The sequence below is a fragment of the Hyperoodon ampullatus genome, assembly GCF_949752795.1.
Source record: "Hyperoodon ampullatus genome assembly, chromosome: 18".
NCBI lineage: Eukaryota > Metazoa > Chordata > Mammalia > Artiodactyla > Ziphiidae > Hyperoodon > Hyperoodon ampullatus.
Window position 1 is genome coordinate 50,999,375 of NC_136931.1, and position 17,211 is coordinate 51,016,585.

General features: G+C 52.1%; 2 protein-coding genes across 2 annotated transcripts; one reads left to right on the forward strand and one right to left on the reverse strand.

The window, feature by feature from the left end:
* Positions 1-2,870: 2,870 nt before the first annotated feature.
* DMAC2 (distal membrane arm assembly component 2) lies at positions 2,871-8,529 on the reverse strand (the record flags this gene model as incomplete). Its single annotated transcript, XM_079724090.1, has 7 exons — positions 2,871-4,103; positions 4,489-4,651; positions 4,760-4,893; positions 5,664-5,744; positions 7,161-7,357; positions 8,347-8,436; positions 8,512-8,529. 7 exons carry the CDS (start codon positions 8,527-8,529, stop codon positions 3,923-3,925), a joined length of 864 nt encoding a protein of 287 aa, XP_079580216.1. The 3' UTR covers positions 2,871-3,922.
* Positions 8,530-11,947: 3,418 nt separating this feature from the next.
* ERICH4 (glutamate rich 4) lies at positions 11,948-13,648 on the forward strand (the record flags this gene model as incomplete). Its single annotated transcript, XM_079724091.1, has 2 exons — positions 11,948-12,121; positions 13,457-13,648. 2 exons carry the CDS (start codon positions 11,948-11,950, stop codon positions 13,646-13,648), a joined length of 366 nt encoding a protein of 121 aa, XP_079580217.1.
* Positions 13,649-17,211: the final 3,563 nt, after the last annotated feature.

Below are 17,211 nucleotides of genomic sequence, written 5' to 3' on the forward strand. Positions count from 1 at the left end.
GAGAGAGCTGCGAGAAGAGAGAGAGAGGACGGGAAGGTGGAGACAGCTGGGAGAGATAAGGGAAGCCCTTGTCGGGGAGGGTGGAGAGATGTGCAGGGGCAGGTGGAGGGACGACGGGGTGGGAGCAGAGAGCAGGGAGTCTGCCAACCGAACCAGAGCCAGGCAGAGGCAGCCAGACCCAGAGAGGAGGCGGGGAGGAGCCGGGGAGGAGCGGATGGAAGGGGTGGGGGGAGGGGGAGCCAAGCCAGAGGGCAGTGAAGGGGGGGCACCAGGAGCCCTGGAGCCGAGCTGACCCCCGTGCCTCCTCCGTCCCTCCCTGGTCCCACACTCTGGCCCTGGGCCTGCCACGCCCTGAGGCCCTGGCTCTGCCTACAGGGGCATGGTGATTCCAGGGACACTCCCATCCGGCCCCCCGGGACCAGAGAGGGTGTCTGCCAGTGTTTCCATCACAGCCCTCCGGAGGCGTCTGCTGTTTGGGCTGCATCGGCTGTCTGGGGTGGCAGGCAGGTGGGGCCGCCTCATCCCAGACCTCCTGGAGCCTGGGCTGGGACGCAGGGCCCCCCAGTGAGCCCGGCCTGACCCCCTTCACCCCCACCCGGGTTGGGAACTGTCCAGATCACCTCAGGAACCCTGTCTTTTGGACAGGGCAGCAGCAGTTGATTATCTGTCCAGCTGATTCCCTCTCCTCAGGATTGAATAATGGAGCCCATGGGACCAGATGGAGGAAGAGGGTATGGAGAAGGTGGGGAATACTGATGGAATAAAAGCCAGAGTGGGCTGGGGCAGGGCCCTGAGCAACCTTGGAAGGGGTCTCCAGCCCTCTTCCCCCCAGGCCGGGGTGGGGCGGTCCAGGCCCCCCGACTCTTGGCTCATCTAGCTTCTCCCAGGGCGCGGAGGTTTCTCCACCGGGGGCCGAGCTGCTGTGTGCATCAGTCTGCAAATGCTCCAGTCAGGAGAGAGAAACCGCTCAGCAGCCGGAACAGGTAAAGTCAAATGTTGAGAATGACTGAAGACGTGCCCTCTTGTGGAACGTGGTTGGGTGGGTGTGCGGGTTGAAAGCGGTGGACCCCATCTTCCTGTCTTCCCCCAGCCTTTGAATCTCCCCCTCCAGATTATGCCAGGGCAGTTCTGGCTTCTCGCCTTAGTAATCGTAGGTCACTGTTGAGTCCAAGTGCCAGTCAGCCAACTAAGAAAGCTGTCAGGAGCACCCCAGCTGCACTAGCTAACTTGTTATACCCAGCATCTCTAGTAAGTGCCCTCCTAGCGGTGAACTTGGCCCCATGCAGTGTAAGATCCACTCTCACTGGCCTAACACCCTGAGAACCCACTCCTGTGCAGGTTCCCCAGGGTTGACTCTACATCTGTTTGCAAGTCTTGCCCTTCAGTGTAAGAGCTGTTCCCTTCTGGGTCATAGTGAGCACCTGTCCTCTGGAGCGTGCTGAGACTTGACCCTTGGCATTTGTGGGTCTAGTGGCAGCAGGGAATGCTTGTGGTAAGTCTTGAGAAAAGCAGGTCCCCCTTTCAAGGCATCTGCCCCAGGGGAGGTCCTCACAGGGTTTTCAAGAGCAGGATCGCTGGTGGTCTCCTCACACTGGTCAGGGAGGCTCCCAGTGACTTGGGAGTTCGAGATCATCTGTTTCCTTTGGGTTCAACCAGATGACCCGATTCCAGATTTCTGGATCCTACTGTTTACCACTCAGTGCCCTCACTTTCGTATGAGAAACTTGTTAAGACTGGGAATTCAACTGTCCTAACTCAGCAACTCGAAAACCCAAATGTGGTGTTGTATTTTCAGCAGTATCTACAAGTAAGAACTTTGGGGGGCGGTGGGGGACTGTCATGGGAGATTTCCAATTCTGAAGGGATGACTTGAGCTGGGCACTCCAGGCAATCTGCCTAGCCCTATCTTTAGAACTTTCATTACTGCTACAGCGTCAAGTGCAGCAGCCATAGGGCCTCCCAGGGCACAAGGCTTCAGTTGGCACCTCATCACGACCCCAGGCAATAGCGTTTTCGTGATGCGGTTGCATGCTTTGGATGTTTTTTTAATTTTTATTTTATATTGGAGTATAGGTAATTAACAATGTTGTGTTAGTTTCAGGTGTATAGCAAAGTGATTCATATACATGTATCCTTTTTCAAATTCTTTTCCCATTTAGGTTATTACAGAACATGGAAGAGTTCCCTGTGTTATTTATACATTAGGTCCTTGTTGGTTATCTCTTTTTTATTTTTTAAATGTTTTTGGCCGCACTACGCGGCTTGTGGGGTCTTAGTTCCCCAACCAGGGATTGAACCTGCGCCCTCAGCAGTGGAAGCACAGGAGTCCTAACCACTGCACCACCAGGGAATTCCCTATCTATTGATACTTTAAATATAGCCGTGTGTACATGTCAATCCCAAACTCCCAATCCACCCCTCCCCTCCACCCTTCCCCCCTGGTAACCTTAAGTTTGGTTCTCTAAGTCTGTGAGTCTGTTTCTGTTTTGTAAGTTCATTTGTATCATTTTTTTTTTTTAGATTCTGTATATAAGTGATATCATATGATGTTTTTCTCTGACTTAATTCACTTAATATGATAATCTCCAGGTCCATCCATGTTGCTGCAAATGGCATTATTTCATTCTTTTTAATGGCTAATATTCCATTGTATATATGTACATCTTCTTTATCCATTCATCTGTCGATGGATGTTTAGCCCATGGATTTCTAATGTCTCCTTTCCCACTGCCGAGGAGCTTAGCAATGCACTCAAGCCAAAGGCAGGATCAAACCAACCCCCAAATCCCATCTTTGTGGGAACACTCCAGATGCCAGTGCTCTATCAGTTTGGATCCAGTCTGGAGAGAAGAAAAGCCATATGGTAATTTGAACAGGGAAAGTTTAATATAGAGAATTAATAACTTTAACAGCAAAGTGAAATAAGGAGGGAGATTCATTGGTAAGGTGCCTTGGAATTGACTGGAAATCCACCTTCAGGGGTGTGGTGGAGAGGCATTCACAGGGAGGCGCGTCAGTGGAGGCTCTCTATAGAACTGCCAGGTCAGGGGTTGGGGGGTGCCGGGGAAGCTGCTGACTACCTGACGCTTCAGGAAGCAGGTGCGCGGGGCAGCCATGCGCTGCAGAGCTGCTGAGCTGGCACTCCTGAGCGCCGCCAGGAAGCAAAAGCCTTGCCTCACTCAAGGAACGTCTCTCAAGCGCCCTCTACTAGCAAACCTTATCAGGCCACTTAGCAAAGTAAAAATATTTCAAAGGCCCAGGTCAATTTTCACAGAGCAAACAAGAAAGCTGAATTTGGGGCTGAGTCAGTAACTCAATAAGCAGGAACACTGTGGGATTTGGGGTGCTCCCAGCATTTAGTGGGTGTGGCCCAGGGATGCTGCAGCCTGCAGTGAGCTTGAGTCGTCCCACACAGGGAAGAACCATCCCTACAAAATGCCCATAGCACCTCCTGTATCAGTCAGGTCCTGGCAGGAAAGAGTAGCACACTCGAGATAATCCGACAACAGTCTTCTGACAAAAGTCAAGAAAAGTTTCTTGACACAGAGGTGGGCACGCTGTGGGAGCACCGCAAGGGAGAGTGCAGCTCCCTGAGGCTACCTGCAGCCAGAAGCCCTTACCTCCCCCAGGCCTGAAGAGGCAGGAGAAGGGGGTTCCTGGAACTGGGAAGGAGAGAAGTGTGTGGAAAGGGCTGCCTGACAGGCTGACAGGAGCTGCGAGCTTCACCCCAGGGTGCAGCCAGCCAGAGCACCCCCGCGGTAGGGGACAAGCCACCTCACTCCCCTTGCCTCTGACCTGCCAGTGCCTCTGATCCTAGCCCGACCCCCCGAGTGAACCCAACTGGAAGCTAGAAGAAGGGTGAGCTGTTAACCTCTCAGCACAGCCCGGCTGAGACCCAGCTCCACACGGACAGGGCCAAAGGCTAGGCAGGGATGGGGCTGCTGGCTGTGTCCCGGGACTGCTCCTCTGGCCCCAACTTGAGGCCCTGGGCCCAGTCAGCTCCCCGGACCTCACAGTTGGGCAGCATCTCCTCCACCAAGATCTGAGTGAGGCCTGGGTTGGACACGGCAGGAAGGTCAGAGATGTCCAGTCTGCGGAGGTTCCTGAGGAGGCAAGGTTGGGGCAGGGGTGTGAGGACACGCGTGAGGATGGCGTCTGTGGCAGCGGGTGTGTGGGGGCGCACCCATCCCCACCTTAACCCCTAGCTTTCTAATAAAAATCTTTGTTCAACTACGTGAGACCCACTGTGTTCATTACAAACGGACACCTCTGGCTCCTACTGTTCTGCAACAGTGAATTTCTTGGGGTCTCATTAAAACAAAAAAGCAGGCAGGCTAGGAGTCCTCCCATCCTCCTAGAGGCTCCCCGTGCCACTCATCTGTGCTGACCCACCGCAAACGCCCTAGGTCCACCGTGGAGGCAGGGATGTGGGAAGTGCCCAAGAGCGCCCCTCCCTGGCTGGGGGCCCAGCCTGAGCTGAGGTCTCACTGGAGGTGGTGGAGGCAGGCGAGGCCCCGTTCAGAGATGCGGGGGCAGCCGGCCAGCGAGAGCTCACGTAGCGAGTTGGCTAGCTGGTGGAGGCGGCTGAGACACCAGTCATCCACGTGGGGACAGCGCTGCAGCGACAGGGACTGGAGCTCCTTCAGGGCCACTGCAGGGGGAGAGGGCAGATGGCACTGAGGGCCCTTCTGGAGCCCACCACGAAGGGGGAAGCGCAGAGCCTTGCCCATCTCCCCACTCCCCGCCACACCCTACTCACAGAGGTTGTCCAGGCCTTGGTAGTTGATGGCACAGCCGCTGGCGTCAACAGCCTCTATAGGCACCTCCCGGAGCTTCCAGAGCTCACCAGAGAGGCCACGCCCATTTGGCTGCATCCACTCCTTGTCCCGAAACCTGGAAGGGGAGAGAGGGAGTGTCAGCAGGGTCCCCCAGGCCACCAACCTCTTGAGAACACTCCCAGCCCCGTAATAAGAGAACATGGCACACTCACTACACACCAGGCCCTGCACTAAGGGCTTTACGTGTCTGGTCTCACTGCATCCCCTGACAACCCCATCAAAGGTGGAACGTCTGGCCAATTTTACATGCCTGGAAGTTGAGGGTTGAAGAGATTACTGATAACAGAGAAAAGAGCTATAAGACAAGAATCCTTGTAGATGGGCAAAAGTTGAGGTGTTTTCAGACAGGTACATCATTTCTTAGGAAGGTGCTGGAGGAAGTGCTCAAACCAAGTGAAAATTTTACTTGGAACCAAGATGAGGGACAGATGAAGCCTACATGAATTGTTTTCAAAAAAAGGAAAGTAAAGGGGAAAAACAAAGGGAAGAGGAGGAAGGCAAGAAAAAGGAGGGGAAAGGAGGAAGGAAAAGACGCACTAACGCCGACTGAGCACACGTGCTAAGCCAGCCTGTGACCTGTGACAAGTGTCCAGATTGCAAAATATCTTTGAACCTTTACAGCGCACCTTGTAAGTTAGACACAACTACCATCCCATTTTACAGATGACAAAACTGAAGCTCAGGAACAAGTCCCCAGCCACACAGCCAGGAGGGGGCAGAGACCAGGGCACGCACGAAGCCTGTCTGACTGACTGAAGAGCCCGGGGCTTAGAGAGCCGCTCTCCCGCCTCCCCCAGCCCCATTCTGACACCTTTGCCATCATACTTGACTGCGCCTCCCTGCTTCAGGATGAAATAGGCACCTGCGACGTAGGGGCCATATCGCTCCTTGACGTAGGTGAAGGACCTGCCGGGAGAACAGTAGCCGAGGGTGAGCCTTGGGAACACCACACCCCTCGCCAGGCCCCAGTGCTGCTGAGAGGGTCAGAGTCCACAGCACAGGACTGAGACTGGCAGGCAGGCAGGCAGACAAAGACTGCAAATATTTACTGAGGGTCTATGAAGTGCTGGGCACCGGGGGACAGTGGTAATCAAAAGGCAGATAATTGTCCCTGCCCTTGTGAAGTTATTTCACTGGGGAAACAGGTAACCGGGAAGTAAAAACAAATTGCAGAATATCAATTCGGTGATGCACCAAGGGACAGACCAGGAGTGGCTTGGGTCAGGGGTAGGGATAGAGGAGGCTAATTTAATTTGGGTGTTAAGAAATGCTTCTCGGAAGAGGTGACACTTGCGCAGAGATTTGAGTGTGGGAAGGAATGTAGAGGTCAAGGTAAGAATCTGCCAGGCTAAGGGAACAGCTAGTGCAAAGGCTCAGGGGCTTGAATTACGATGGTTGAACAAATAGCAATAAGGACACCATGCTGGCGGGGGTGAGCGGTGTCCCTGGTAGGGGTCTCAGAGCTCAGGAGGGGCCAGGTTTTCGGCCTTAGAGTTTGGCTTTTATTCTAGTTGTGGTTGGAAACCATTTGAGGTGTTTTTTTTTTTAAGATTTTTTTTTTGATGTGGACCATTTTTAAAGTCTTTATTGTATTTGTTATACTAATGCTTCTGTTTTATGTTTTGGTCTTTTGGCCACGAGGCATGAGGGATCTTAGCTCCACGACCAGGGATTGAACCTGCAGCCCCTGTATTGGAAGGCAAAGTCTTAACCACTGGACTGCCAGGGAAGGCCCCATTTGAGGGTTTTGAACAAAGTAGTAATGTTATCTGTTTCCCTTTCTTAAGAGTCCTCTGGCTGCTGTGTAGACTATAATAGGGGGCAAAAGGTGACCAGTTAGGAGATGACTGCAGTAATCCAACCATAAAATCAAAGGGCTCAGACCAGGCTATAAACAGCAAGGAGGTGACCGACCACCGGTCAAATTTGGGATATTCTGGTATTTTATTGATGGACTGGATGTGGAGGGAAGGGATGCAAAGAGAGGAATCAGGGATTCCTTAGAATGTGGTCTGAACAACCGGGTAAGCAATGGTGCCATTGACTGGGATGGAGAAGGCTTGTGGGTGAGAAGACTTTTTAAGGGGGAAACAAAGGGTTAGCCACGTTAGGTCTGAAGTGCCAGCTAGACCTCCAAGAAGAGATGGGCACTGGGTTGCGTCTGTGAGCCGGAGAGCTTGGGAAGTGTGTGGGCTGGAGACGAAGATGCAAGTGGGCAAGGCTGGCACTGGAAGCCCCAGGGCTGCCTGGAGTGGCAAGGGCGGGGTGGGCACTGACTGGGGAAGCCTGAACAGCAGGGTCATGCAGGCCAGGGGTTCTCACCGATTTTTCTGGAGCACCTTCAACATCTGCTTCTGGAGCAGGTACTCCCTCACAGCCTCCACATCATAGAAGCGGTCAGCCAGGAACTGGAGCAGCGTCCTCCCCTTCCTCTGACTGCCCTCCGGGTCCATTGACCTGCTCAGGCCACGGATGCCGCTGGTACCCCCGTTCCATACTGGAGCCACCAGGCGAAGGGACTGGGGAGGAGGAGAGGGGAGGAGAGGCTGAGCCTGGAGCCTCCTGTGAGACACACAGCCAGATCCCCCTGCTTTTGCTCCCAAGTCTCCCCTCCTCAGTGCTTCCCTGCTCACTTAATTCTCCTCTCAGAACTTACAATTCTTTTGGATCCATAAAATTTCCCCATGTTTCCCCCAAGTTCTTCCCTTTAATCAACCTTAAATTCTCTTTGATTTGGCCAAACGGTCTTGGTTTTCCTAAATTCTCCCCCTAATTTCCCCCTAAGCCCGTTCTCTCAAAACCTCTATTATCTGAACTCTTAATGTCCCACAAATCCTCCCCTTAATTTTATCCAAATCCCACCAGACTTCCGGAATAACGCATTCCTTTCCCCCAAATACAATCTTAATTTCTCTCCAAACCACCCTTAGCTTATCTCTTAAAGCTCCCAAACTCTTCCTTCAATTTCCCCTCCAAAGTTTTCTCTTAGTCTGCCTCAATTTCTCTTTTTGCTTTAACCAAACTCTCCCGATAATTTTGCCCAAATCCTTATTTTCCCTTAAAATTCCTCTTAAGTTCCCAACCTCTTACTTTAAGTTTTCCTAGGTCCATTCCTTGATTTTGCCCAATTCCTTCTAAATTCTCTCCACAATATGTCAAATCCTCCCCTTAATTTCCCCTAGGTCCTTCCCTTAGAATTCCCAAATTCACCTCTTGGATCCTGCCCCCACCCCCCATCATCCCTTTGATTTTCCATCAAAATTTCTAACTCTCCCATGAGTTTCCCTCACCTTTGGTTCTCTACCCTTGCACCTCAAATCCCAGTTTCTCTGCCAATCCCTCCCAAACCCTCAGCCCTTGCAGGTCCCACTCTCGCCAGCCCCTCGGCTCCAGGAGCTCGCAGTCGGATCCCTCCCTCTGATTGGCTGGGCGCGCTTTCTCGGACCGCACGCGCTGCTTCCCCATTGGTTACCACTGGTTTCTCTCCTCCGCGGCCTGTGAGCCTCACCGATCCTTCCCGGCCCCCGACGGCCACGTCTCCGCGCCCAGCTCGAGGCCTAGCGGGAGAGACCCCCTGCTCCCCCTCGCTACTTGGTCCCTGGGCGCCGACAGAGGCCCTGAAAGCAGAGCAGACACTAATTAGGGGTGGGCTCCAGAAGCTTCGTTCACTTACCGCCCTGGGGGCCGCCATCTCGCTAGGATTATGTAACCGGAAGGGGCTGGTCTTTTCTTATCTAACCCACCCGGTTCAGGGTTTGGCGTCTTTTCTTTTGGCCCCGCCCCCTCCGTTTTCCAGCCCTCCTCTTAAAGGAGCACACACTTATAACTCTTCTCGGGTTTAGGGATCGCTTGGAGCTCCCTCTGCCATGGGCCTTAAAATGGGACTCGGCAGCCTTTTCCTAGGAGAGCGTGGGCAGTTCTTCCTGTTGGAATACCATCCTTCCCTCCGACTGCACTCATAGTCCACCTGAGGTTCCCTGTTCCTCTACCTCTAACTTGCTACCTCCTTAGAACAGGGAATGATGCGTTGAGAAACTGTCCACCTCTTCTTTAAAGCAGGGTCAGGGAAGGGAAGCGTCCAGTAGATGGTGAGGTTAGACCTCAGGGTAAAGGACAGAGGTGAGATCTCAAGACTAGTATTGTGATGTGTTGGCAATTTCAGTTTGGAGTTCCAGGCTACATCTTAGTGTGAAAATTCAATATGAAGTCTTGTGGATAGAATTACTCATTCATTCCTTCTACAAATATTTACTGAGTCCCTACCACGTGGCAGGCACTGTTCCGGGTAGTGAGGTTGCCATGGGACCAAGACTCTTTCTCAGGGAGACGACATTCCAGGCAGGGAAAGGATGGATAAGAAACACATGAATAAGCAAGATAATTTCAGACAGTGTTCGATAAGAGGCAAATAAAAACAGGCAATATGGGCTTCCCTGGTGGCTCCGTGGTTTAGAGTCTGCCTGCTGATGCAGGGGTCACGGGTTCGTGCCCCGGTCCGGGAAGATCCCACATGCCGCGGAGCGGCTTGGCGCATGAGCCATGGCCGCTGAGCCTGCGCGTCCAGAGCCTGTGCTCCGCAACGGGAGAGGCCCCAACAGTGAGAGGCCGCATACCGCAAAAAAAACCCCCCAAAAAACAGGCAATATAATAGGGAGTGACTGGGGCACAAGGCCATCAGCAAAGACCTCTGTGAAGTGGTGACATTTAAGTGGACGTGAAGGATAACAAGGAAACAGCCATTCAAAGATCTGGGGGGAAAGTGTTTCAGGCAGAGAGGTACAGCCAGTGCAAAGGCCCAGAGGTGGGACCAGCTTGCAGAGAGAGAGGTGGGAGACTGGGTCAGAGAGGTGGGACAAAAACCGTGCTTTATTCCATTTGCCGGGGCATGCCACGATCTGATTTACATTTTCTAAAGATCATTTCTGCCAGGTGGAGAACAGACCTTAGAGAGCAAGGCGGGAAGCACGGAGCCAGCAAAGAGGCTACTGCAATCGTCCAGACAAGAGATGAATGGGGGCAGCAGCAGGGACCGGGCAATGGAAGTGCTAGGTGCTCGGATTATGAGTCTATTTTGAAGACAGAGCCAATAGCTCGAGAAACTAAAAGGAAAGCGATGCCATTTTTGGAGAGGGGGAAACTGGTAAAGTAGCAGGTATGGACGGGTAGGTGTGGTAGGCTGAATAGTTCCCCCACCCCCCAAATGTCCACATCCTGATCCCTGGAACCCGTGAATATGTTACGTTGTATGGTAAAGGGAAGATGTGATTAAGAATCTTGAGATGGGGAGATTATCCTGGATAATCCCGACGGGCCCAATGTAATCACAAGAGTTCTATTTTTTTCTTTATAAATGTATTTATATTTATTTGTTTATTTTTGGCTGTGTTGGGTCTTCGTTGCTGCACGCGGGCTTTCTCTAGTTGCAGCGAGCAGGGGCTACTCTTTGTTGCGGTGCACAAGCTTCTCATTGCGGTGGTTTCTCTTTGTTGAGAAGCACGGGCTCTAGGTGCGCGGGCTTCAGTAGTTGTGGCTCGCGGGCTTAGTTGCTTCGCGGCATGTAGGATCTTCCCAGACCAAGGCTCGAACCAATGTCCCCTGCATTGGCAGGCGGATTCTTAACCACTGCGCCACCAGGGAAGTCCCAAGAATTCTATTTTACTTTTTATTTTTATTTTTTGGCCATGCTGCACAGCATGTAGGAATCTTAGTTCCCCGACCAGGGATCGAATCTGTGCCCCCTGAAGTGGAAGTGCGGAGCCTTAACCAGTGGACTGCCAGGGAAGTCCCACAAGAGTCCTATTTATTTATATATTTATTTATTTTAAAATATTTATTTATTTATTTGTCTGCGCCAGGTCTTAGTTGCAGCATTCAGGGTCTTTAGTTGTGGCTTGCAAACTCTTAGTTGCCTCATGTGGGATTTTAGTTCCCCGACCTGGGATCGAACCCTGGGCCCCCTGCACTGGGAGTGCAGGGTCTTAGCTACTGAACCTCCAGGGAAGTCCCAGAGCCCTATTTAGATGGAGGCAGGAAAGTCAGTAAGTAGAGGATGTGATGACAGGTGCAAGAGGTTGGAATGATGCAGAGAAGGGCGTATGAGCCAATGAATGCAGGTGGCTTCTGGAAACTAGGAAATGGATTCTCCCCTACAGCCTCCAGAAAGAACCCAGACCTGTGGACACACTTTAGACTTCTGACCTCTCGAACTGTAAGATAATAAGTCTGTGTTGTTTTAAGCCACTAAGTTTGTGGTCACTTGTTACAACAGCAATAGGAAACTAATACAGTGGGGTAGATCCCAGCTGAGAGTTCTGTTTTGACCACATTCACCTTGAGATGTCCGAGACATCCAGCTGGAGATGCTAAGTAGTGGTCCGGAGGTCAGGACTGGAGTCAGAGACTTGGGAGCCATTGGCGTATAGGTGGAATTTTAACACCCCTGCAGGAGGGGTTCCAGCGGAGGGAGGCCCGCAGTGCCTCCCCACCTTCTCCATGATGGGGCCCAAGCTGCTAGTGATAATTCTCTGGGCAAGTCTAGGGTCGGCAGAACTGGCTGCTCAGCTGTGGGCCAACAGCCTGGACACCGAGGCACCCTGGCCAAGGGATCGTTTTCTTGGAAGCCACTCCTGGCTCCTCAGGCACATTGTCTGGGAAGCCCTGGGAGGTCCCGAGTGGAGAAGACTGGCAAGGACCAGGGGAGGGGAGCCAGGGGAAGCCAGAGATCAAGAGGGCTGCAGGGGAGGCTGGGGAGGAGGAGTGGGTGGAACCCAGGAGGGGGCGGGACGAGGTGAGGCCGGGCATCCACACACTGGTGAGGGGTCAGGCCTGAGAAGAGGCAGCGAGAGGTGGAGTTTGACCTCCGCCAGAGGGGCTGAGGTTGGATCCTTGTGAGCAGAGTTGAGGTTAGACTTTGATTAAAACAAAACAAAAACACACGAAGCTGCTGATTCTCAGTGGAGAATGGACTTTGGGTGGCCTGAGGGGGTGGGGCTGGCCCTCTCCTACCCCCCACTGCCCTTTACTCCCCCGCCCAGCCCCCGGCTCCCCAGGGGACTGGGTCACTCTGGACCTTGCTACTTCCTGCTCCTGGCTGCCACTGCTCAGAGACTATGGAGCTGTGGAAGCAGCTGAGGCAGGCTGGACTGGTGCCCCCAGGGCTAGGCCCACCCCCGCAGGCCCTGAGGGTGGTGCCCTCAGTGAAGAGGGTGGGTCAGACCCTCATGTTCCCAGGGGCTGACACTGGAGGTGCCGGGGAGAGTCTGCTGTGGCTCTGGAAGGAGCTGGTGAGTGGGGGGTTTTGGAGGGGTAAGAGATGGGGTGGGGGGAGTGGATAAATGAATAGGAATGAGTGTAAATAAAAAGGGCCAGAGATTGAAAGACAGAAAGTCAGAGACAGGAATAGAGAAATAGAGGCAGAGGCAGACACACCCAGAGAACGATGGACACAGACAGAGACATAGAAAGACGCAGAGTGAGAGACAGGACTAGAGAGAGGCAGAGACAGAGAGACCCAGAAAGAGACGAGAGATGGAAAGCAGAGGTTGAGAGCCGCAACAAGGACAGACTCATTAAATCTGAAAGACAGAGAGGTGGAGACAGTCCAAGGCAGGGGCAGAGAAATAGAGACAGACAGAAAGACAGGGATATGGAAGGACAGAGACAGACAGAGACAGCCAAGTAGAGACAGAGAGATGGAGACAGATCACAAGAGAGGGAGACCTAAAAAGAGAGACAAAGAGACTAAGGCTCAAGACACAGAGAAAGAATGAGAGAGATGGAGACAGCACGGGACAATGAAATGGAGAGACCAAGACAAAGGGAGACAGGGCAGAGATCAGAGACAGAAGCAGCATGGCAGTTAGAGTCCAGGGACACAGTGAGGATCCCACCTGCGGTGCTGTGGGCCAGGACTGTTAAAGAGAAAGTAACTTATGACACCTGTTAAAGATACCAAGGCTTGGGGCTTCCCTGGTGGCACAGTGGTTGAGAGTCCACCTGCCGATGCAGGGGACACGGGTTCGTGCCCCGGTCCGGGAGAATCCCGCGTGCCGCGGAGCGGCTGGGCCCGTGAGCTGTGGCCGCTGAGCCTGCGCGTCCGGAGCCTGTGCTCCGCAACAGGAGAGGCCACAACAGTGAGAGGCCCGTGTACCGCAAAAAAAAAAAAAAAGATGGCAAGGCTCTAGGTATGAAGACTGCTGTGATGGGGATTTTGCAGTAGAGGAGAGAGATTGGGCTCAGCTCTGAATACAGCGCGGGCAAAAGGGGGAATTTACAGAGGGGTCAGGGGGTAGAAAATTCCCAAGAGGAAACCTCAGGGGTACAGGGGGGACTCTGGCTGAAGGCAGGTCAGGGTGAGCCACCATCACCTGGGGGAGGGTGGAGGGCGAGGAACCCGGTCAGATAAGGAGGAGGGGGGATTCTTGCTAAAACTGGATTTTACAAAGAAGTGCTGATGGGCCTAGGAAAAGGTTCAGGATCCTGAGTAAAGTTTGGTCAGGAAAAGAATCTTTTCTGGGACTTGAGCTGAGACCTGCTCCCACCCAGGTTTCATGGCAGAGGCACACTAACCCCTTGCCCTCTGGGGTGGGGTGCCCATGACTCCCCCTTCCCACCCGCAGGTGAACCTCCGCCTAGTGGATGTCCAGCTGCTGGGCCAGCTATGCAGCCTGGGGTTGGAGATGGGGGCACTTCAGGAGGAACTGATCACCTTCCTGGAAGAGGAGGAGGACATAGAGCTGGAAGGGAAGCAGGAGGAGGCCTGCGGTCCAGCCCCAGATCACCGCCTCCCTGACTTTGAAATGACTATCTGAGGCCCTGCTGCTGTGCTTTCGGACCCATGAATGGTATGCAAATTTATGCCAAGAGGATGGGGAAACTCGCAGGTCAAATCAACCTGCAAACGTTGATTTGGCATTGGCACGCGCTCCTTGAGCAAGTGCTTTCTCTGAAAATGTCGGAGATTAGATTGAGGGGTGGGCTCCTGAGCTGCGGGCGTGTTTGCAGGTGATGTGGGAGGTTTGCAGAGAAACTCTAGGTGTATTTGCAGATGCGCTGCAGTTGTGTTGCAGGGGAGGCGTGGGTCTTTGCAAATATGATGGAGATGCGTGCGGATGGCTATTGAGTGCTTGAAAAGTGGCTAGGTCTGACTGAGGTGCGCTGTACATGTAAAACACACGCTGAATTTCCAAGCTGGGTGTGATAAGAAGAACAGACAACATTTCAATAATCGTAAAAATTAATTACATTTTGAAATGATAATATTCTGGGTATGTTGGGATAAATAAAAATATGACTAAAGCTAATTTCACCTGTTTATTTGTAAACTCTTTTACTGTGGTAAAATACATATAACATAAAAGTTACCATTTTAACCTTTTTTTTTTTTTTTTTTTTCTGTACACGGGCCTCTCACTGTTGTGGCCTCTCCCATTGCAACGCGCAGGCTCAGCGGCCATGGCTCACAGGCCCAGCCACTCCGTGGCATGTGGGATCTTCCCGGACCGGGGCACGAACCCGTGTCCCCTGCATCGGCAGGCGGACTCTCAACCACTGCGCCACCAGGGAAGCCCCCCTAACCATTTTTAAGTGTACAATTCAGTAGTGTGAAATATATTCACGTTGTTGTGTGAATGTGTTTCATCTTGCAAAACGGAAACTGTACCCCTTAAACAACAAGTCCCCATTCCCCCTCCCCCAGCCCCTGGCAACCACCCTTCTACTTTGGGTCTCTATGAATTTGCCTACTCTAGGGACCTCATGTAAGTGGGATCACACAGTATTTGTCTTTCATGACTGGCTTATGTCACTTAGCATAATGTCCTCAGGGTTCATCCATGTTGCGGTGTGTATCAGAATTTCCTTCCTTTTTAAGCCTGAATAATATTCCATACGTGTGGTATGTACAACCACATTTTATTTGTCGATGGGCACTTGGGTTGTTTCTACCTTTTTTGGCTGTGGTGAAATACATTGCTCTGAACGAGGGTGTACAAATATCTGTCCAAGTCTCTGCTTTCAGTTCTTTTGGGTATGTACCCAGAAGTGGAATTCCTGGATTGTATGCTAAGTCTCTGTGTAATTATTTGAGGAAGTGCCATACTGTTGGCTGTACCATTTGTCATTCCCAGCAACAGTGCACAAGAGTTCCAACTTTCCACCTCCTTGCCAACACGTTATTTTCTTTTTTCTTTTTCCTTTTTTCATGATAGCCATCCTAATGTCTGTGAGGTGATACCTCATTGTGGTTTTGATTTGCATTTCCCTAATGACTAATGATGTTGAGCATCTTTTCCTGTGCTTATTCATCTATTTCTTTTTACATCTTAAAATATGACTGCTAGAAAGCTTAAAATTACATAAGTAGCTCCCACTGTATCTCTCTTGCACTGCACTATTTCAGACGTTTGAAAAAGGAATGTGGGTGTGAGCAGATGAGCGGCGAGGTTTCCTCGAGATTCCCAGGCGCGTTGCAATTGTGTTACAGCGCCACCTGCAGGAGACAGGCAGATATCTGCAGATGGCAGCCGACGAGAAGCAGGGCTGCAAATATAACTCCTGCCTAGGTCCACATCTGTAGAAAAGATGCCCAAGACAGCAGGTGGAGGGCTCCAGCCTGAGGAGAGACAGCTCTTCTGGGAAGACAGTTGGACATTCTTCATAAAACCATTACTCCCAGTGAGGAAAAATACACACTTGCATTTCTGCAATTCTTCAAAACAGTTTTCTGGTTGGGAGTGAGGATATTCCCAGAGAAGTGAGATGCTGGCAGGTGCTGAATTCCTGTCTATGGGGATTTCCGTCTTCAGAAAAACATGCTTCTACTCTACAGCCCGCGAGCCACAACTACTGAAGCCCGCACACCTAGAACAAGAGAAGCCACTTCAGTGAGAAGCCTGCGCACTGCAACGAAGGCCCAACGCAGGCAGAAATTAATAAATAAAATAAAATTTAAAAATACCCTGGTTTTTTTTGTGCAGTGGAGTCACCCAAGACTCGAGGGGTTTGGTGGTTTGGGCTCCATCCTCAAACTGGTCCTCCTTTGCCTACCTTAGCCAGGTCTGCAGCTGCTGGGAGTTCTCCTGTAGGGGGTGGTGCTGGGTAGAATGCTGGAAGTCAGACCCCAGTACCCGGGGAAGGGGAAAGATACCCCAAGAGCATTCAAATAAGCAGAGCCCCCCTCTCTGACACTGGGCACTCTAGAAAGAGGCTGGGGGCAGTCCAGGTCTCTTGGCAGCTACATCCAGTCCGTGGGGGTCACCAGGGCTGGGGAGATGGGGCTCCATGGCCACAGGGTCTGGGTCCTGCTTCACAAATGCCAAGGTACTCTGCCTCTTGCGGGGAAAGAGACTGGGAGGGAGGGAGGCACAGACGGGAGACTGGAGGGGGCGACTTGGGAGGGAATGCTTACTATTCAAGAACAGCATGGTGGGTGGCCCCTGATGTCTGGGTGGGAGTTGCTCTGGGCCATGTTCTGGGCCATAGAGGTGACATCTATGGGGGAATCACCTCAGTCAAACACTCAGGGAAGTTTGGGTGAATGTGGTCAGCTCCCCCTCCCCGGTACTGTCCTTCTCAATGCCAACTTACTGAGCTACATCCAGCAATGATCAAGTCAGCACCAAGTTTGCCCTCTGGAGCTCCCAGCCCAGCAAGGTGGGGGGACCCCTTAACACACAGAGATAGCTAAGATGATCAGGGCCGGGATGGGGGAGCACGGACTCCCCCATCTGCCAACATCTCACTTCTCTGGGAATATCCTCACTCCCAAATAGAAAGTGTTTTGAAGAAGAATTGCAAAAATGTAAGTGTGCATTTTTCCTCACCGGGGAGCATGGAGCAGGATGGGAGAGGACTCAGATAAGGCAAGAGGCCCAGCCTGAAACATCAGGAAAGTGTTCTTAGAAAAGAACCTAAGGAATAAGTAAATATGAGCCAAGCAAAGAAAGAGAATGGGAAAAGAGTAACAAGTAGGAAAACTACACATGCAAAAGTCCTAGAAGATCTAGTGATCTAGACTCTTGCTACTCAAAGTGCGGTCCATGGGCCAGCAGGATGAGCACTGCTGCAGCTATCTACTGCTGCACAACAAACAACCCCAAAACTCAGTTATTTTAAGGAATGACAGCACGTATTTTGCATAGAATCTGCAGTCTGCGGGGATAACTCATCTCTGCTCCACGGTGAGCTACTGCGCTTCAGGTGGAATCATCTGGAGGCACATCCATTCACACGTCTGGTAGTTGATGCTGGCTATGAGCTGGGGCCTCTGTTCCTCTGCAGGCCATCTCTCCATATGGGTGAGACTGGCTTTCACACAGCATGGTGGGTGGGTTCCAAAGGCAAATGTCATGAAGAGAGAGCCAGGCAGAAGCCA